The sequence below is a fragment of the Gadus morhua genome, chromosome 20 (assembly GCF_902167405.1).
Source record: "Gadus morhua chromosome 20, gadMor3.0, whole genome shotgun sequence".
NCBI classification, from domain to species: domain Eukaryota; kingdom Metazoa; phylum Chordata; class Actinopteri; order Gadiformes; family Gadidae; genus Gadus; species Gadus morhua.
The window spans coordinates 6,264,434-6,284,705 of record NC_044067.1 but is presented as its reverse complement, the minus strand read 5'-3'; the positions used below and the strand labels follow the sequence as shown (position 1 = coordinate 6,284,705).

The window sequence follows — 20,272 nt, the reverse complement described above, 5'->3', positions numbered from 1 at the left end:
ATGTTCATTTGACCTATAATATCGATAATGTAACTGAATCTTGACAATGTATAATATTTGTATATATATATATATATATATATAAAACAAATTTAAAAGAGAAGGAAGTGTAATATATCCATCCCAACCTCAGTGATTGAAACAGCCAAAAAGGAAACCAAACTTTGGCCAATATCAAACCAGTGCCGGTTTCCACTCATTCATACTGTCCGGGATCTCGCTTCGCTTCGACTCTTTGAAAATGAGCCACCAGAGAGAGAGTGTTTGTTGCGATGGTTCCTGACCGGGCTTTACTCCGCCTGCGCCTCCACAGACTCCAGGACGGCCTGAACAGCGTCACCCCGCGGCTCTTCGAGTGCTCCAACCAGACGGGCCGCTTCCTGGCCACCGAGATTACAAACTTCGACCAGGAAGACCTGGACGAGGACGACATCATGCTCCTCGATATATGGGACATGGTGACTAGGGGACCCCTTTCATTTTGATTGTTAATAACTCGTTATTTTTTACATTTCTCTGTTTGAAGGTCGGTTTTACATTATAATTGTATTTATGTTATTCTTGTATTGGAACAGTAATTTAAGTCGATGAGGAGGTTAATTGACGTTTCAGCAATTTATGTCCAACGTGAAATTCTTGATTTGGACGCTGGTTGTCTCTTTACAGGTGTGCCTGTGGATGGGGAGGGGGGCCAATCCCGTCGAGAGGGACGCTGCCGTGACGACGGCCCAGGAATATCTGCGTTCGCACCCGGCCGGCCGTGACGTCGACACGCCCATCGTCCTGATCAAACAGGGCTTCGAGCCCCCGACCTTCACCGGATGGTTCCATGCCTGGGACCCTCAGATGTGGAGCGTAAGTACTTCCTGGAGGAAGTACAGTTCAATTCAAGTCAATTAGGGACAGTCTGGTGTTTAGGCTTTTTGACTCTCAGCCGAAAATGTCCGGTTTTAAAACGCCAACGTGCGCTTCAGACCAAGATGCCCAAACCACACCTGCTCCTTAATTAGATACATCAAAAGCGTTCCTCAAGAAAAATCCTTTGTTAATTACTTATTTGAAGAATTTCTTATGTTTCACCAGGGAGGAAAGTCTTACTATGAGCTGAAGTCTGAACTCGGAGATGCCACTGACATCATCAAAATAACAGTGGTAAGCAATATAACATGCAACCCTTCCGTCATACACTTACCTTCTAGAGCCACCACGATATCCACCATGCCCATGTGTTTGTGTCTGTCTTCAGGACATGGCGACGGCGCCCACCACACCGGGCAAAGGGCCTAGCAAAGGGATGGGAATCCTGACTCCGTCGGCCGCAGCCCCCTTCCCTGTCGAGCAGCTGGTCCACAAGCAGAATGAGGATCTTCCAGAGGGAGTTGATCCAACCAGGAAAGAGGTGAGGCGACCAATGAGGGATGACGTCTTGCACCCATGAACCCTAATGCATGCATTTAGTAAGGGCCGAAATATGAAACCATCCGTTTTAGCTCAATTGGTAAACTTCCCTCTTTCAGTTTCACACATTCTTGGGCAAGATGGGCAACCTTAACGCAAGCTGTGTAATATTTTGGGTTTAAAAATAACATATGGACCCAAGGCCTTAGAAGCCAATAGTAAAACACAGATACATAATTAGCTAATAGAACTAACCTTGATCCAGAAATGTACACAATATTTTTGGGGGAGATCGATTTGACAATGTGTGTGTGTGTGTGTGTGTGTGTGTGTGTGTGTGTGTGTGTGTGTGTGTGTGTGTGTGTGTGTGTGTGTGTGTGTGTGTGTGTGTGTGTGTGTGTGTGTGTGTGTGTGTGTGTGTGTGTGTGTGTGTTTGTAGGAACACCTCAACAATGAGGACTTTGCACTAGTGCTAGGGATGTCTCGAATGGAATTCTACTCCATGCCAACGTGGAAGCAGCAGAAGCTGAAGAAAGACAAGGGACTCTTTTAGAGAGTGGTCTCTTCTTGTACTTTGCTGGCTAGATCTTTAATGATGAATTATGTGTTAACAGAGAGTTGACAGTATGGATATGCAGAAGTGTTTTGTTCATTTAAGAAGGAAGACATTTATATTCTGTAGTGTACGATGAATAAACTGATTTTGATGTAGGGCGTAAAATGAGGGGAAGATGAGGTTTCACGTGTCACTCGTTTTGTTTTAAGTATGCTGAGTGTGGGAATAATGTAAAGACAATCCTTTTCAATCACTGGTTTTTTTCAGGTATAAACTAAAAACCCTTTTGTGTGCTTGCCTCATAATCTAGCGTATACATGATGTTTGTTTTATTTAACACACATTTGTGTAGTCTTGTGTAGTAAATTATTTAGTATGCCTACAAAAATCGCACCAAGTAAGTTGGTTTTCATACATTTTGCTTAAAAATGGATTCTACATTTTTATTTCCAGGTACGATATTAAATGTTTGAATAATTTAATTCCATCATTCAATGCGAATGAAGCAAGATAGTCTCAAATATATATCACCGAAGTTATTTTAACACCTTTAGAGAAGGTTTCTTAAAGCTTAGTTAGTGAAACACTAAAATATTGATTTCTTTCTTTGATAAGAAAACTGTTTAGGTTGAATGTATTAGAACAACATGTTTATGTTTCTATGTAGGTCTCATCTACAATAACATACTACTAGCTTCTCTGTGTCTGACTGTTTATGTTGAATGTATTAGAACAACACGTTTATGTTTCTATGTAGGTCTAGTCTACAATAAAATACTACAAGCTTTTCTGTGTCTGCTGTGCTTTCATCCTCATGTCAAATATTAAAGAACACAAATAGTGCGTACCAATGGTGGAAATTGAGATAAAGATAGATTAAAAATACAAACAAGAGCGACCCTAGTAATTATGCAAAATAGTTAGGACATAGTCTGAATTTATGTTGATAAAGGCAAAGGCCAAAATGGTCTGACAAATCCCCCATGCCAATGTTACAACATTTAGACACAAAATTTGATAAAATAAATACATATATATTTAACATAAATATATATATATATATATATATATATATATATATATATATATATATATATATATATATATATATATATATATATATATGCATTACGGATGGTTTCTGGCTAGTAGGTTCCTCACTGACATTCACATATTTGAATTCAACTGCACATTTTCTGCTTGTTTCAGCCACCAGGGAGCATTGCTTCCTTGATAACTATCCTGCAAATGAGCACAGGCCAAATAATGCTTTACAATATTATTATTTTTTTAATATTCCAATGATATATATGAATAAACCAAAAATATTCTAGAATATTTTATAGTCCCTGAATCTCTGAAATCACACGGCCAGTAGATGCAACCACGTATTGAGTGAGAGCATGTTGTGAATTACATTAGCTATCGATACAGTTCACTTTTGTATGAGTAAACAGATGACATCTAGGAAAGATATAACATGTTTAACAGAGAAAAAGTAGTGTCAGAAGTGGGATTCGAACCCACGCCTCCATTCGGAGACCAGAAATCCCTTTACCAGGAAGGTTTGTCACCTTGAGTCTGGCGCCTTAGACCGCTCGGCCATCCTGACAACTGTGATAATGCCGAGCTAAAAGAGATTATACATTTGGACAAAGACAACATTACGATTTGGAATTAATTACATTTATGTGTGGTTGAATTAGCTTCAGAAACCGTTTCAAATGACTGACTGAATTATTGTGATGCATGCGTGCCTCCATTTTTGATGAAATGCTTATGGAAGAAACATTAATTAACAAGGCAACTATAATGGAAGACATTGCTTCGGATCTCAAGTTATAGCAGTCTTTACAAAGTAAATTAAAAAATCACGTACAAAAGATATGTCAGAAGTGGGATTTGAACCCACGCCTCCATTCGGAGACCAGAAACCCCATGATATGGAAGGTATTACCTTGAGTCTGGCGCCTTAGACCACTCGGCCATCCTGACATCTGAGAGAGACGGGGATTTAATCATAATTGTACATGTATCTAACAAAATACGTTACAAATGACTAATATACAAATGACTAAGATATATTTATGCGTGGATAATAAACACCGCATCGTGGAGTATTTAGACTCATGCGAGGGAAAGGTAGCGAATACATTCACATTCAATTATATGCTCCGTTTGTGGGTGTAGGCTTACATTGAGATACTTTTGTGTATTTCAATTAGAATGTTATAATTTAAAACAATACTACTTGTAGGCTCAATCATTTAAACAAAAAACATTTAATAAAATACCGAATAGACGAGGCAAACATTGTTGTCTCGTTGTATACGTAACACGCCCGAATGAGTACGCCATGTTTTAAACCAATAGGAACGCTTATATTGTACCATTTCCGGGAGTTGTCAAACAACGTGACTTATTATCAAACGCCACGCCCCTCTTACTACATAACAGCTTTATTATGCTTATGAAACCGAGTGGGGATGTTTAGGCACGTTCTGTATAATTCACCATTCATCAGTTTATACTTTGTCACTAAACATGTCGATGTACAGGAATGCTGTCTGGTTGGTTAAAGGTCTTCAGGAGTACACAAAGTAAGTAATGATTCGTGTTTACAAGGCAGTTTAGCTGTCATGTATTAAGCATGATCATGTTGGATGATATTCAAATGGCATGCTTTATACTTCACCTTTGCTCCTATTATACAACTGGCTGCGTATTTGTTTTTTGTGACCCTTTTAATTCAACCTTTAGCATGTAGACAGAGAAAACTCAATCGCTTCAGAGAAAACGTTGCTGTTGGCTAGTCTGTCTCTCAATTGCAATGTATACGTTAAGGAGTAAGTCATAAACATGTGATTTGAGGTTACTGCTATACTATAATTACGACCTCATGATATTTTCAATCTACCACAAATATGCCGACTCCCACCTAGTAAACATTCAGAAGAAGCCATGGATTTGCAGATGTTGTGATACATATGCTTGTGACTTCTCACCTGTTTTTCTCATATCACCTTTGCCCCCTTTGATCGCTTTTATTGTACACTTGTACATTGTTCATCTTGTTGATCTTTCGCTCCTATAGGAGTGGTTACGAAGCAGCAGCAAAGCATTTTACCCCCGGGGATCTAGATGTGAAGGTTAGCGGGCGGTCATTTGTGATAACCGGGGCCAATAGTGGGATAGGTAAAAGAGCTGCTTTGGAGATAGCAAACAGAGGTGAGTGTCCTGGGTTTGGATGTGTGTGGGATCAAATGTATGTGTTCAACCTACTTTGGTTTCCTACTTCCACTGTCAATTCATCCAAGTTGCAGATCAGGAATGCCTCTAACGAGATGGATACCGTTGCATGGGCGTGGGCAAGGATTTGACCAAAACATTTTTTTCTACAGGCGGAACAGTTCACATGGTGTGTCGTAACAAGGAGCGGGCAGAAGCAGCAAAGAATGAGATCATTGATCAGAGTAAAAATCAGGCAAGAAGCTTTACAAAATGTCCATACATTTCCTTAATTTGCGTGCAACACCGTTGCCCTGATGCTACTCAGATTGCCTGACTCTTACTTTACTAACTTGGTTATTCCAACTCATTCAATTCTTTCTGTTTTTGCATCATCTGTATCAGGTGATTGTTTTGCGTCATCGGACACATGAATCTGAAGCTTTTCTTGTGTTGTTCATTTGGCCTGTCATTCTTATTTTCCAGAATGTACACGTACACATAGTGGATATGTCCAGTGCTCTGCAAGTATGGAAGTTTGCCCAGAACTTCAGCCAAGAAAACAGCGTAAATGTGCTGGTAGGTAGCTTCTCAGAGATCACCTCTTGGACATGTATTGCTCATTAATAATTATAATAATGCTTAATTATGCAATATTATTTTATTCTCCGTAACTTGTAGATCAACAATGCAGGATGCATGGTGAACCAGCGTGAGTTGACAGACGAGGGCTTAGAGAAGAATTTTGCCACTAATGCACTAGGTAAAGAAAAAATCAGTTCCTGGCATGGTCGTTTTGAAAGTATCCACTGTGTGTATGTGTATACAGTTTGGATTTGTTCTTGTGTTTTTTGATAGGTACCTACATCCTGACTACGGCGTTGATTCCTGCACTGAAGAAGGCTGAGAATCCCAGAGTGGTCAGTTCTTCTACTTGGTTCATGGCAGACCTTCAATTCATACAATTTGTAGAAGGGAAAAACTAGCAAGGCCAGAAATGCAATTGATTGTTCCCCCATCCAGGAAGCACAGAGATGATCTAATGTATTTTAATTATTATTAAAGAAACATATGTATATATTTCTGGCCTTTAGATCACTGTGTCGTCTGGAGGAATGCTGGTTCAAAAGCTGAACTTGGATGATCTTCAGTTTGAGAAGGGAACGTTCGACGGCACTATGGCCTACGCCCAGAATAAAGTAAGCTTTACCTCCCAAGGAGAACAACAGAGAGAAAGAAAATACAATAAAAACAAAAGTGGACGTGTGGGAGGGGAGGAGGTCTGCGCAAACATTCTTTTGTAAGTCCTTGTGTTTGTTTTGTCCCCATAGAGACAGCAGGTGATCCTGACAGAGAGATGGGCATCTCAACACAAAGAGATCCACTTCTCCTCTATGCACCCGGGCTGGGCTGACACACCAGGTAACAGCCACCTCATCGTCCCTGACAGCAGTATGACACAGATGCATGGGTCTTTCATGCCCAGGAGAACGGGGAGTCAATCACAATGAACTTGAAGTCCAAACAAGGAGGCCATGTAAAATTCACATTCTCTATTTTACTGATACTCTTAAGCCAAAAAGCATAATGGATTTCATATTCCGAGTGAAAAAAAGTTAGCATTTGAGCCTTTTGATCATCACTGTCATCGAGAGTTTTAGTAGTTCATGCTGCAGTTTTTTGTGATCTATGGTTCTCCTTAGCCGTCCAGTTGTCCATGCCCGACTTCCACGCCAAGATGCAGAACAAACTACGGACTGAAGCCATGGGGGCGGACACCATAGTGTGGCTCGCCGTCTCCGGGGCCTCCGGACAGCAGCCCAGCGGCCTCTTCTTCCAGGGTAAGACCCTGTTAAATAACAAGGCTCCACTATCCCCGCAGGGCAGGGCCGCCTTCACAGCACACGCCCCCCAGAATAGACCTATAATCCTAACCCTGTAATCGGAACATGCTGGATGGGTGAGGGCTGGCTATTTGAAATCTTCATGTTACAGTCGAGGAATACGTTGACCTCGCCGTGGCACTGATGTTAGCATGGGCTTGATTTGGTCTAATTTGTGCTCGAACAACACCTACTTGTTGTAGCTTAGTGATTCACAAATTGACAACATATGTGGGAACGCCCCTTTGCAATACTTAACTAAGAGCAAAGAGGTGTCATAATCATGCAACACTCATGATGCAGAGTTGTTTGGCTGAATCTATTTACAATGAAATTGATTCCAATAATTATCCAAACTACTCGTTGTGTTGTTTGGTTTTGGTGGCATCATGATTGCGTCTTGTGTCCCTCCCTGCAGACCGTAAAGCCGTAGCCACGCACCTTCCCCTGGCCTGCTCACGGTGCACCCCACAGGAGGAAGAGAAGCTGCAGGCCACACTGGAGCAGCTCAGCAACAAGTTCAAACCCTGACCGTTCAGTCAGGGTTGGACGTTTACGTAGCAAGAACTCCCATTACAGCCATTACAGTATGACCTGATGAACAATAATTAATAGAATGGAGTGGCCAATAGGACTTATTATGATAAGCTAAATGTATTCCATGCTTCCAACACCAATTCTAAGATTGGATTTATTTATATAATTATTTAACCAGTTATGGGGAAAACCTAACATACCTCAAAGTTCACAGTGTCTTAACAAATAGCTAATGGTGATGTTAATACATTTTTTACTTGCAATTATTGGTGGATTAAAAAAAACTGTTTTCCAACTGGTGACTTTCAATGGTCTGCGATCCAGAATGTCTGGGGTGAATTATCCAGTGATTCTGTATCCGGTGTATTCAGTGTGGACAATCAATATTCGAAGAATGACACAGCGCTAGTGCATACATCAAGGCAAAGATTTATTCAGGAAGAGTGTTGTGAACCATGACTCTATGAAACAAAATGCCTTGTTGAATGAATAGTACATTTAAATACATAGTTGTACTATGATTTGAGACATTAATGCATTTTTGTGAGCTCTTGTAAGGTGTTCCACTTGCTTCATTACACCTTGAGCAGGGTGGTCAAGCTCACGAAGGGCCATCGGCCGTTTCAAGTATAAATTTGATAAAGATGGACATTAGAGAGTTACACATAGCAGCAATGCGTCACAAATTACACATTTTCAATCCTTGATTCAGTGCATGAACTTACGATATATATATTACAACCTCCACAGCCAAACAGGTAATCACGGAACACAAACATGTTAATTACATTTGTATGAAAGGTGATGTATGAATACGATGAAAAAAGAGACAATAAGCGATATGCAATGATATGCAAATATCTCTGCATGAGATTTGACCAAACAAAACATTTTACCACAAAACAACCACTGCGCTCTCTGTCCCCAAGTCCAGCCCCTAAATAAGCAAGGCTCCCAAGAAACATTTGGTTCATTTCCATGACATAATCTTCTCATTTGAGCCTAAATCCAATGATCGTTGGATGGAAAGATCATGTTTTGTTGCTCTACAAGACTTCATGTCATTTGGTCACTCATCAAAAGTTAAAGCTCTCCAGGTTCAGGAGGTGAAACGTCCCCACAGCGATCAGAGTGAAACACCCGGATTGGCTATACTTCAAAATGCATACAAGTACGAAATAAATGACACCAACTGACCGAGCTTCTCACTTACTGAACCTTGTCCACCATGGCCCTTCTCCCTGCCCCCCCCCCCCCCCCCCACACAGCCCATGTAAACCAGCTGGAGCAAAAAAGCCCACATCCCGAAATGCCTTCCATTTGATAGGCTAGTTCAGCTAACGTGTCGTTCAACGACACAAAGCCACCATTGATCTGTACTTATTCTCTCTCACTGTAACCGTACTGAATTCAAAGCACAACGTGGCTCATTTTGACCATGGACAAAGTTTTTGAGATAAAGCCTAAATCCACGTCACTGGAATGCTCATTTCAAAATGTCCACATTGCTCTCTCAGTCCTTTCGATCCTGACGATATAGTTACAGAACATTTAGGCTGTAGTTTTTGCCTTTGCTCTTTCTCAGCAAAGTTTCATCCATCTGAAGTGTTACCTATCATTATATATTATGCTCCATTTGCGAATTCAGCTCAATGATGGATTGTATTCCCTGGCTGTTACCTTTGTGCTTCAATATACAACAAAAAACACACAAATAACCTCTATGCGTGATGATTCCATTCCTACTGGGACTTACTCTACAACCCGTTACCTGTTGATGACAGAAAACAAATCACATACTAGTAGAGGCTAGATTTCAAATTCACAGTTCAACCAGGAATGCCGTTAACTTAAAGTGTGTGGAAGTCCCCACCAAGGAAGTCCGAAGTCCACATGGACACACACACACAAACTAACACACACACAACAGGTGCTTTCATCCCTCCCTTCTCTCTTTGCTCAGATAGGGGTGGGACGTGACCCATAGTTGACCGACCCTCATGTACTGTTTTGGTCAGTGTTGGATTTTCTTCCTGTGTGTTCAGGTGTGTGTTCAGGTGTGTGTTCAGGTGTGTGAGTGTGTGTGTGTGTGTGTGTGTGTGTGTGTGTGTGTGTGTGTGTGTGTGTGTGTGTGTGTGTGTGTGTGTCAACCCATTGATACAGCAGCACTATCCTGACTCCCACTCAACCCCCGTGTAGCCAAGGGCTACCTGGTCCGCCATGGGTCCGTATCTGAACCAGGCGTCCTCTCGCCGTCCCCGGACGGGACGGAAGTCAGGACACCACGGGAGTCATGTCCCACAGCTGGAGGCACAGAGAGGGACAGACAGACAGAGATTACACGCAAGGGACAATGTACAGCAACATATTCCAGCAATGACCGACTAGCTGTACTTATATTATGCCGCTTATTAGACGGCTACTTACTTAATAAATCAATTATTTAATTTCATAATAATAATAATAATAATGATAATGCATTGAATTTATATAGCGCTTTTTCCTAGACACTCAAAGACGCTTTACATTGAAGGGGGGGGACCTCACTCACCACCACCAGTGTGTAGCACCCACTAGGGGTGATGCACAGCAGCCAATCTGCGCCAGAACGCTCACCACACACCAGCTCGAGGTGGAGGGTGAGGGAATTAATGAGTCAGCCAATTATACAATTATACAGGGGGATGATTAGGGGGCCAGATTGAAATGAGCCTGGTTGGGCCAGGACACCGGGGGAACCCCTACTCTTTGCGATAAGTGCCCTGGGAGCTTTTATGACCTCAGTGAGTTTTTATAATAAAACATAAAAAATGATTTAATTGTATCCGCCACAAATACGCCGTAACATACGGTTGGAACTGCGGCCATAGTAACTGTATAGGCTGTTATACATAGCAGTGGTCTGCTATTCGTAGCCAAGTGTAGTCACATCACGAAACAACTCCATTGGAACGAAGGAAAGAACATTTCGTTCGTTTTTTAGAAAGCTTGAAATAAACACTGTCAGAAACTATGATGTGAGATCACTGAGATTTCCCTGTGGAAACATGGGTGGAGCTGTAATCACATCACTGCAGAGGTTTATGGGCACTATAGGCGCATAACATACTTTAATGGGTGGTTATGTGCTGTGGCCATGATCTGACCCTCCTTTCTCAAACCCCTTGTTTTATGATCAATATTAAACCGTTTCCAGATTCGACTTAGTTAAATAAAGGGTCATTGGATGCCATTTGGTGATGTTGCATCATGTATAATTGGAAACACATTACAATAAGGGTACACTATTTAACCAAATTAAAAAGAGTGAATGCAATAATAAGCCTCATTTGTATAAGGTAATTTGATACCATTTGGTGATGTTGCATCATAAATAATTGGAAACACGTTACAATAAGGTAACACTACTTAACCATCAATTAAAAATAAATGCAATAATAAGCATTAACCAACAGTTAACTTATGTTTCTAGTCATCATTAACTAATGTTGTTCATGTTTACCAATGTTGTTAAAGTTTACTAATGGTGTTCATGCAAACTAAGGCAATGTTGTTCATGTTACCTATGGTCTTATACCTATCCAAAATTAGTGATTCCTTATGCTAGGAAGTACCAAGGCACTGTAATGGCTAAATTGGGGGACCCTGACCTTGATGACCTTGTCCGTCCCGGAGGTGAGCAGGTTCCCGGTGGTGGCTTCGTAGTGTATGTGCACGATGCTGTGCTTGCTGTCGTGAAAGCTTGCTGTAGGCGCTCGGCTGGAAGCCACACAACACATGGAAAACACATGGAAATAAGCAATCAACTAATGTACACATATGAACGTTGTTTAATAAAGAAATATCAATTTTACCAATAATTGTAGTTATAAAAACGTAGTATGACGAGGATGCATTGTTTTGATATATTATTACTAACAGCATGAACTTTTGTGAAACAAACCACTGATCAAGATGGGTATTAAATGCTAGTATGTGCATTGATTTAGAGTCATGTTACGACGCGTCACTCACTCCTCTTCCGTGATGGACTCGTGGCAGCTGTCACACACTCGCACCTCAAACTCAAAACCCATGAGGGGGATGGTGGAGCGCTTGGAGGAGCACTTCCCGCACACAGCCTGCCCACATTTCCGACAGTGGTGCTGGAGAAGAGAGAAAGAAACAAGGGACTTTACCCCCCTCTAGTGGACATGAAACGGAACCGCATCTCCACAACAAAATAAACAATTGGGGTAAATATTATCACTGTGCTAGCATAGCTTGTCAAAGCCATACGGGTGAGATCATTCGAACATAACATATCAGATTGGAAAAGATAATGACACGCATGCTTTAATGCCAGACTCATTATGGCTGATGTAGTTGGACTTGTTTTAAAATATCTTTTTTTTATTTATTATTGAAGCAAATCAGACACAATTCCCTTCTATACCACATTATTTCTGATGAGCTTGCTCTAGTCAAATTACCATCAAGCCAGTATCGCTCGGCACGTGGTCTGTGACAGGAAACAGCGTAGCGGAGAGATAGAAACACATTACTCTCAGAGAGAAACCACAACGGCTGGCTCGCACAGCCTCTTTAAAACAGCCGACGGCGGGCTAACCGTATGCCTAACCTGGTTGAACCCGTTCTAAACCGATGTATAGAAATATTCTAGACAGGGAAATGTTTCAATAGAGTAGGACATTAAATGTAATAGAGGTTTAAAAGGAAATGGTATGGTTTTCTGACATTTTGGACTGCAAGCACCACTATCTCCTGGCCTTTTAAAATCTGTCTTAAATGTGTCAAATGAACAGTAAGGTAAATGTACGGTACCTGTCGCAGGCCAATCTTCTTACTGTCCCACATCTGTTTGAAGTTCCAGAAGAACGGCTGCTCGCACTTCTGACAGGAATCACTGTCCAGCCACTCTGGAGTCTGGGGGAGAAGCAATCACACAGGTTCAATAGGCCAGCAGCGTCTATCAAGTGGGGGCCACAGTACTGTATAATAATAATCATAATAATAATGCATAATTAACAACCCCCTAAAAAATAATTGACTTTGTATGAATGCTACCTCTATCTTCTGGACACAATGCCAACACTACTAAATGGTTTGACAGTACAAACGTTCACAGTCTGGTAAGATGTTCATTGACTGGTGGTGAGGAAATGGCTTTTGAAGTCAACACTCAGAGTAACAGAGGTGGGGACCATAAAGTCATAAATACCAACGGCAGTGAAATCCAACCCTTGGATCAGAAATTTACAAGGACTTTACAATTACAGTTAGGCCTTTTCGACTGTGTGTGTCTGTGGGCACGCTTGTGCGTGTCGTGTGTGTTATCTCCACAGGGGCTGACCTCTTGTCGCGTCACGTCCATGTTCCAGATAACAATGCTTCCGTCCGAGCTGCAGGAGATGAGCTGGCGTGTGTGGGATGCAAAACACAGGCCCTGCACCTTGTCACTGATCCAAAAACACACACACACGAGCGCGCACACACACACACACAGCACACACACACACACACACACACACACACACACACACACACACACACACACACACACACACACACACACACACACACACACACACACACACACACACACACTTCATCCTTTTAACTCATCCACTATCATAGGCATACTTTTAATATTCAAATGCAAATTAGGCATTTGAAAGCCTTTTGAATTCGTAACACCTCTAAAAACCCATATAACATGTTTGACAGTCAGTCCCCACAAGGCATTTACAAGTAGAGAAGAAGTCCATTCAATTCTCAAAACGATCAGTGAGTCATGAGTAACCAAAACACGTATTCAAAATGCACAGTCTTCACTCAACACCCCAATTACAATCATTGCTTGGCCCGACAGGCTCGGTGCAGTGCCAAGAGACTTCTAAAATCTGACAGTAAACTGTTCATACTTCCAGCCAATCGGGAAACAGCAGCCACCATAACCTGTGCTGGTTGTTTTCCCTGCAGATCATGACAGTGTTGGGCCACTCTAATTCACCTACCGGCCACAAAACATATCTCCTCTACAAGCTCGTTTGGAGATTAACATAATAGCGATTGTCATGTGTGCGTGCGTGCTTACTTGTGGCCCTGTAGCTCGATGGCGGTGCCTTTGCGTCCTCCGATGTCCCACATGATGATGGAGTTGTCCGAGCTTCCGGAAAACAGCACCCTCTGACCCGGGTCCCAACACAGGGCCGTCACATTACCTGGAATATCACACACACACACAAACACACACACACACACACACACAAACAATTAAGATGGCAGACATGATTCACTTCAATAAACCAAAGCATTTTAAGAGAAATTTGAGTCTCGTCTCTTGTCGTAAACACATTTGAGGGTACAAAATCGGTACCACACACTGAATGTGGCCCCACTAAAAGCCAACTGGCTCACGAATACAGAGATATACAACGCTTGACAAGCTGTGTGAGGTAATGTGGTGTGATGATGTTTTTTGGGGGGGGTTTAGGGTGTTGTGTATGTTTGTGTACAGACCCGTGTGCCCCTTGAAGGTGGTGACCATACTGCAGCTGTCCTGCTCCACCTTCAGGATGGTCACCTGGCCGGACTGATCGCCCACAAACGCATGTCTAGTCTCCACGTCAAACCTTAGAGGATCAAGGCGGTCAAGGAGACGTAAAACTGCCCAGGCGTATACAAGGGGATCGCTACTGGATCTGATGAAGACTCACGACAGTCAAATTGCTGTCATTTTTGTCTAATACATGTCTCAGACTCAGTTGATGCACTGTGCTAAGCTTAGCCAATCACCGGTTCAGTGGTTTTTGATGATTTTCCCACAATGCAGAATCAACTAATACGTCGAAGAAAAATAGAAAGCAAACGTCCTGTGAGACGGGATTTGATTTGATTATCTAATCCAATTCCTCATTCTCGAAAACAACCACGCCTCCAATTTGAATCCAAGAGTGACATCCTGCAGTGGTCATTAGGGGTAAGAAGGAAAACAAAGAAATGCTATTTGGCTTGCTAGTCATTTAATGTAGAGGCAATAACACAATATTGTGTGTCCAATTCAAATCCATCCCGTGGATCAGACCAATGCTTTAGAACTAATCACATTAGACCAGTCATGTTGGTTAATGGTCGCTATTGGTGGCCTGTACAAAGGATATTTCAGACCAGTGCCAAAGAAACATAGTGTACTCATTGGTTTAATACATAAATAACTAGTCTATAACCATCAATGGCACGGCTGAGTACGGCCCCCCAATACTTCATCTGGCCATTCTAGAAACCCACTCGGCCCATCTCCTTGACAACGGGATGACAGTTGTCTATTGTTAGTCCCCTCCTTCTCTTTAGTATACAGTAGCTGGAGGCTAATCTTATCGCACTCAAAGCCCCCTCTGAAATAAGCTGAGGGAGAAACCTCAAAAGGCCTCAAAAGTAACTCTTTGACATTATAGACGAGAGCTGCCACTTGCCAAAACAAATATATCTTTAAACTCCCCGCCAAGCGAGTCTACTGAAGAAGGCGGGTCGGTTGCCACTTGTTTAGCTGTCTTGGCTGCACTCCACTTAACGCAGCAGTTAAGCTGACAGGTTCATTGGGCGCACGGGTCTTAAAATCCCTGCAACAGTGAGGCATTAGCTAAGGCCGGAGCAGTTAGCCCTCCGGGGAGAGCGCACGCGCGCACACACACACACTTAAATGTACACACACACACAATCTAAAATGTATCCACACACATATCTCCCCCACTCCCACACACACAGACACACTTAAATGTGCAGAGACATAGATAGTGTTTTACACACACACACACACTCTAAAATGTACCCTAACACACAAACACACACATCTCTCTCCCCCCCCCCATTTTGGGGAAAGGATACTGCAGGCCTGAGACGCAGGCGGCCGTGCGGTAGGTACCCAGTTGTTGGCCGCTCTCAGAGCAGTGCCAGGTGAAGTTCTTGTCCTGGCCCGTGCTCAGCACCCACTCCATCTCCAGGACGAACAGCACCACCAACACCCTGCCCTGGTGGGCTGAGAGCACCACACACACACACACACAAACACAGAGAGACCATTGAGTTAGATGCACTCACGGCGAGCACAGGCAGGAGGTGTTTCGAGGAGCAGGAAGGGGTAATATGCGTCTTGGTCGGGGAGCCCATACACAGGAGAGGGTTATGGTTTGGATTCTAGTTTGGATAACGATCCAGAATAATTGGGAATGGTTGAAACCTTGACCCTGGGAGTCAAACTCCCTTCCCGTGGACTACTCTGCTTTCCCACAATTTTAAATATATGGAAAACTGAAAAAACAAAACAAACCGTGCCGCTGCATAGATATTTGGATAACCCATATTTGACACACCATGTCACGATAAAGTGTGAGCATAGCACTTTGCGATAAACAATAAACTGTAGATACAGCTCTGATTATGCGGTTGATTGCCTCCAGGACAGAGTGTTCTAACCTCGAACATGGCTGCAGTTGTATCAAAAGCTGCAGTCAACAAGCAGTGGCTCAGTGCACAATGTGGAAATGAGTGTATGATTAGTATTAATAGAATGTGCCTTCCCATTTAAACTGGACTTAAATGTTCTGCACTATTTTAAGTTCCTGAGGGCTGAATCATTTTTTGAAGTGTAGTTTAATGGTCCATCATTTTCTGGACATTGGAGAGGTTTCTGCGCTGAATCAGCACTAGTCTGTGAAAGTACAGCGCTCAGTAACCTCAGTTTGCTGATGTAAGGAATACAGTCAAAATGGCTGATGGAAGGGGTAGAGTACAAAAAACTGTACTTCACAGTAGTCCTATCTTTTTGCCAAAAAGGAATACATTTTAAAACACACACACACAAACATATATGGTGTCTCACCCTGGTAAGTGCGGGCAGGGGTCATCTTGTTGTAGTCTTCGGCCAGGATAAACTCCTGAGAGACAGGAAACGAAAAAACATGACTCAAGAAAAAGACCCGTGTTTCAAAATGCACCACGACACCACGTGGTGGTGGTGGTGTCGTGGTGGTGGTAACACAATATGATGTGCATATAAAATGCGTGGTTAAGTTGGTTCATTTTTAAGCTATTTAATGGGAGCAAGAGGCAAAAGTAACCAAACCTGTTCTCAGGACTAGAGAACTCAAAAATGTCCCTTCGGTCCCTTCCACAGAATTAGGATAATCAGCTTTTAGTTTTGATGCCTCCCTGTTGTTGAACATTTTACAGAGCAATCTGAATGAGACAGAGCAGTATCGACAAGCATTTGATATTGTTTGGAAATTTATATCTCCCGATGTGATTGTTTTGCCCAAATATATGGTTATTTGGGTTTTTGGAAAATCACTTTGTATGTTTGTGTATAATGTTTAGATTATACACTTTTTATTTATTTGGATGTAAGCTTGTCTATGCATTTTAAATATTTGGGATGATTATGTATGCATATCCTGCATTTTCTTCCTTGCCTCTTTGGAAATGTATACAGTGTTCTTTTGAAAAAGAGTTTATACTGTCAATAAGAACATTACACACGCTCTGTACAAATCACCCAAATACTTACTGAACATTAATTTCCCAGAAGTTACCCAGTCAACACACCAGGGTTTATAAAAAAAAAAATCACCCCAAATCATCCCATCCAACGCTGCATAAACAATTAGCAACTCATTTATTTGATATTATATATACAACTTATACTACCAGGAAAGCTTACCTAGAACTTTGTATAGAATAAATGAATCGGAAGGAAAGGGGAGAGGAATAGAAGCCATCTAATTTAGGTCTTCCTTGAATGCTGACCGACATACGACCCCGTGGAATGGTGGAGGCAGTAACCCTAGGGGTCATTTCAGGTTGAGGAGGGTTGGTTTGGTGGGTCTACCTGGAAAGTATTTGGGAGAGAGAGAGAGAGAGAGCGAGCAATAGAACTTACAGAGATGCCTCCAGTGTCCATGCCCACAGACAGCCACCTGGTCTCAGGGTTAAAGGACATGCAGGTGCAGGAGTCTGGAGAGAACGAGAGAAAAACTTGTTTGGATTTTTGCAAATGTCACGTTCACACATGATGCGACTCCAAATTAATGGTGTTTTTTTTATTTTATTGTCGTGTCAGCTTTTTAGCAGTATAGGATTTGATGAATTTGGTCTTTAGCCACTCCTAATCCATAATTCCTTTTTTGATCCAATGCCCATGATCTCATTGTAAATCGGATCTGGCACTCATGCTAATCCTCACCCCGATGTGCAAAAATAATGTAACATTTTTGCAACATAATGTAACAATGTAACAGAATGTAACAAAGAAGATTACTGTAGCATTGAGGCCCAAGACCAAGCAGTCACAGCCTGGTTGAACAGTAGAGCACCAAAACTGCACTGTCCTTGCCACCACTCCCCTAGACCACAAAGAAACCTTTCAGAGCACCAGGCTCTGGGAGATACCGGGCAGCAGTCTGGGCCCACCTCAAGGAGCAGGCATAGTGAGCCAAGTGGGAACGCGAGGCTGTACACAGCTTCTACTAAAGTGCCTAAACTACATTAATGGCACAAAAACAATCTACAAAATGAAACGCCATACCCAAAACCACTGAGATAAAAGGCTGAGGAGAACTTCATGTTTGGGGGGAGAACTGGGAGTGAGAGTGCCTTTTGAAAGTAGGAGGAAAGGAAATATGTTGCCCTTTGGCATTTGCAACAAATGACAGCAGAGACAAGCCAAAATGGCCGACATCAAACCAACCAGCAGCCCAGAGAATGGCACATCTATGAGGTCATTCTCATTGCTGACAAGTGCAGCATGGCATTGTAACAGTTTTACAATACAGTACTATCTAAATGTCAGTGATCGCCCTCCTACAAAAAGTATACTGCAATACAATTCCATGTGTTGTTGCAGAGAAATTAATCAGATTCCAATTATAAATGTATACTTTGATACAACATAATAGCATCACTATCATGATTCATCTACAAAAATATGACTCAAAATGGTGTGGCTTTAGTAAAGCTATTTTGCAACCAAAAAAAATACTGGTAATCAGGCGCCTATTAATTGCTGCAACGCCATAATAAAGGGGAACACAGAAACAATCTACTCCCTCTCCTAGGAACTGAAACTGAAGGAAAACCACGATGGCAAGTGTCGACACACAAACAGGGATCTCTGAAGTTACAAAACCATGTCTGATTTTCAAAATTTCCCAAAGAATCATCAGACAAAGCAGTAATTACACACAAATTCAGTTGTAGGTACTGCTCACTCTGAGAAATTTCAAACAAATAAGAAATAATGTATCTAAAAATTCAGACTTCATTGTTAAAGACAGAGAAAATGTTGTTAGACACAGTTTACAGGTATATATATATATATATATATATATATAACCAGGGATCTCGAAGCGACAGACTTACTTGACATGGTTTGGTAGACACTGGGCCAGTACTGACCACTGTCTCTCTTGAGCCATACTCGAATTGTCCTGGAGAGTTAAAAAGCATGTTAAGTCCTAGATAATAACTTAATCCTCTATTACAGATAACCAACACCTAATTTATTTAATGCAGTCAGTGGTATGCAACAGAGTAGTAGAATTAGATTTTTCCATATGTAAAGTCGATGGTAGCTGCATATAAAATGTGTCACAAGCTGATATATCAAAATTAAAGAAAGTACAAAGGTATAGTTATTTGGAATATTTTATGAAGTACACATTTTCAATACTGCAGAAATTTGAATGGCGTTTAGTAGAAACGACCACGCACTTGAATATAGTAGGCCAAGTATGCATCGGCATTGGTCCTATCGTGCTCAATCTGCTTCAGCAAAGAGCAGACGCAGTAGATCATTGACCAAATGAATTTGGGTGAGGGGGTGGGCAACACACAAGGCACCATTGCCTGAAGCAATAGTGTTTTTTCCACAAACCGTAGCGAAGTTAATTCAACAATACATTTACACTCCTATGCTGCCCTGAACATGCAGATAAGTCTAGGGGCTATGGTATCTTTAATGCACATGCGACAGCCTGTGTCCACCTTACCTGTCTTCAGAGACGCTGATCACGCCGTCCTCTTTAGGAATGATTACCGCTGTAGTCACAATATCTTGAAACGCTTCGATTTTGCTCAACAGAACTGGCTTCCGAGTCTGCGGTTTGGGCTGTTCGGCCGCCATAAGGGATGCAGGAGCCTCCTTCCCTCTTTTGGTCTCTGTAACATAACACCTTATTCCATGAGCATGTCGAACACTTGTCGTTTATTGTATGCTATCCAGCAGGGCACTTGCAGCCATGCAGGGTCTAATGTTTTGACGGACGAGCGGAGATGCTGCCTGTCAGCTGACTGACTGCAATTCGTTGACAAGCTTCTCCCTGAACTCTGCAGTGGAAGTGTGTGGAATTGTATTTCCGGTAACAATGTATATGTACGTCACACCAACGTACATAAACAACTTTTTTCATTCCTGGTTAAATTATCCAGGTTAACATACTGGTGTCCATCCACAATAAGGTTTCAATTGCGTGTGACTACTAAATAGAATTTGACATTTCTCCATTCACGATAAATGCTTTTCCTGTACCATTACTTTGAAATGCACCTCGACGACAAAACCGGAAGAAGTGTCTAACTGGGCTCGTCCATGCGCACCACTCTGAAAGTGTCATTA

General features: G+C 42.0%; 3 protein-coding genes, 1 long non-coding RNA gene and 2 other non-coding genes across 7 annotated transcripts in view; 2 read left to right on the top strand and 4 right to left on the bottom strand.

The window, feature by feature from the left end:
• Positions 1-1,317, bottom strand: part of LOC115532761 (uncharacterized) — a 1,719-nt gene extending 402 nt beyond the window's left edge. The window contains exons 1-2 of the long non-coding RNA XR_003974114.1: positions 1,193-1,317; positions 1-866 (exon numbers count right to left, since the gene is read on the bottom strand). The exon at positions 1-866 is cut by the window's left edge and continues 402 nt beyond it. This is a non-coding gene — a long non-coding RNA (uncharacterized LOC115532761). The remainder of the gene's footprint in view (positions 867-1,192) is intronic.
• The window catches only part of vil1 (villin 1), a 16,479-nt gene extending 13,737 nt beyond the window's left edge, over positions 1-2,742 (top strand). For both annotated transcript variants that reach the window (XM_030342638.1, XM_030342639.1), the window contains exons 16-20: positions 314-458; positions 667-855; positions 1,084-1,152; positions 1,247-1,399; positions 1,838-2,742. In XM_030342638.1, the coding sequence (XP_030198498.1) occupies positions 314-458; positions 667-855; positions 1,084-1,152; positions 1,247-1,399; positions 1,838-1,951 (670 nt within the window). In that variant the 3' untranslated portion in view covers positions 1,952-2,742. The remainder of the gene's footprint in view (positions 1-313; positions 459-666; positions 856-1,083; positions 1,153-1,246; positions 1,400-1,837) is intronic.
• Positions 2,743-3,456: 714 nt separating this feature from the next.
• trnal-caa (transfer RNA leucine (anticodon CAA)) lies at positions 3,457-3,566 on the bottom strand. Its single transcript has 2 exons — positions 3,529-3,566; positions 3,457-3,502 (listed from the first exon to the last, which is right to left on the bottom strand). It is a non-coding gene; the product is annotated as a tRNA-Leu (tRNA).
• Positions 3,567-3,841: 275 nt separating this feature from the next.
• Positions 3,842-3,949, bottom strand: trnal-caa (transfer RNA leucine (anticodon CAA)). Its single transcript has 2 exons — positions 3,912-3,949; positions 3,842-3,887 (listed from the first exon to the last, which is right to left on the bottom strand). It is a non-coding gene; the product is annotated as a tRNA-Leu (tRNA).
• A 394-nt stretch (positions 3,950-4,343) lies between these two features.
• On the top strand, positions 4,344-7,894 carry dhrs12 (dehydrogenase/reductase (SDR family) member 12). The gene is made up of 10 exons (XM_030343182.1): positions 4,344-4,554; positions 5,049-5,182; positions 5,356-5,438; positions 5,669-5,761; positions 5,864-5,945; positions 6,041-6,102; positions 6,277-6,381; positions 6,514-6,604; positions 6,886-7,023; positions 7,484-7,894. Exons 1-10 carry the CDS (start codon positions 4,499-4,501, stop codon positions 7,594-7,596), a joined length of 957 nt encoding a protein of 318 aa, XP_030199042.1. The 5' UTR covers positions 4,344-4,498; the 3' UTR covers positions 7,597-7,894.
• A 114-nt stretch (positions 7,895-8,008) lies between these two features.
• On the bottom strand, positions 8,009-19,985 carry wdfy2 (WD repeat and FYVE domain containing 2). Its single transcript, XM_030343181.1, has 12 exons — positions 19,647-19,985; positions 19,018-19,085; positions 17,540-17,613; positions 16,484-16,538; positions 15,490-15,640; positions 14,125-14,237; positions 13,700-13,826; positions 12,956-13,061; positions 12,427-12,528; positions 11,617-11,747; positions 11,253-11,361; positions 8,009-9,906 (listed from the first exon to the last, which is right to left on the bottom strand). Exons 1-12 carry the CDS (start codon positions 19,778-19,780, stop codon positions 9,877-9,879), a joined length of 1,200 nt encoding a protein of 399 aa, XP_030199041.1. The 5' UTR covers positions 19,781-19,985; the 3' UTR covers positions 8,009-9,876.
• Between the last annotated feature and the right edge of the window lie 287 nt (positions 19,986-20,272).

Bases quoted from the DNA above. Each gene is read 5' to 3' on its own strand.
- dhrs12 (XM_030343182.1), top strand. From the start codon at position 4,499: ATGTCGATGTACAGGAATGCTGTCTGGTTGGTTAAAGGTCTTCAGGAG. The intron at 4,555-5,048 runs GTAAGTAATGAT...TCGCTCCTATAG, and splicing joins GGTCTTCAGGAGTACACAAA to GAGTGGTTACGAAGCAGCAG. The intron at 5,439-5,668 runs GCAAGAAGCTTT...CTTATTTTCCAG, and splicing joins TTGATCAGAGTAAAAATCAG to AATGTACACGTACACATAGT.
- wdfy2 (XM_030343181.1), bottom strand. From the start codon at position 19,780: ATGGCGGCCGAACAGCCCAAACCGCAGACTCGGAAGCCAGTTCTGTTG. The intron at 16,539-17,539 runs GTAAGTTCTATT...CCTGTCTCTCAG, and splicing joins TGGACACTGGAGGCATCTCT to GAGTTTATCCTGGCCGAAGA. The intron at 9,907-11,252 runs GTCAGGGTCCCC...CTGTGCCTCCAG, and splicing joins GGACGGACAAGGTCATCAAG to CTGTGGGACATGACTCCCGT.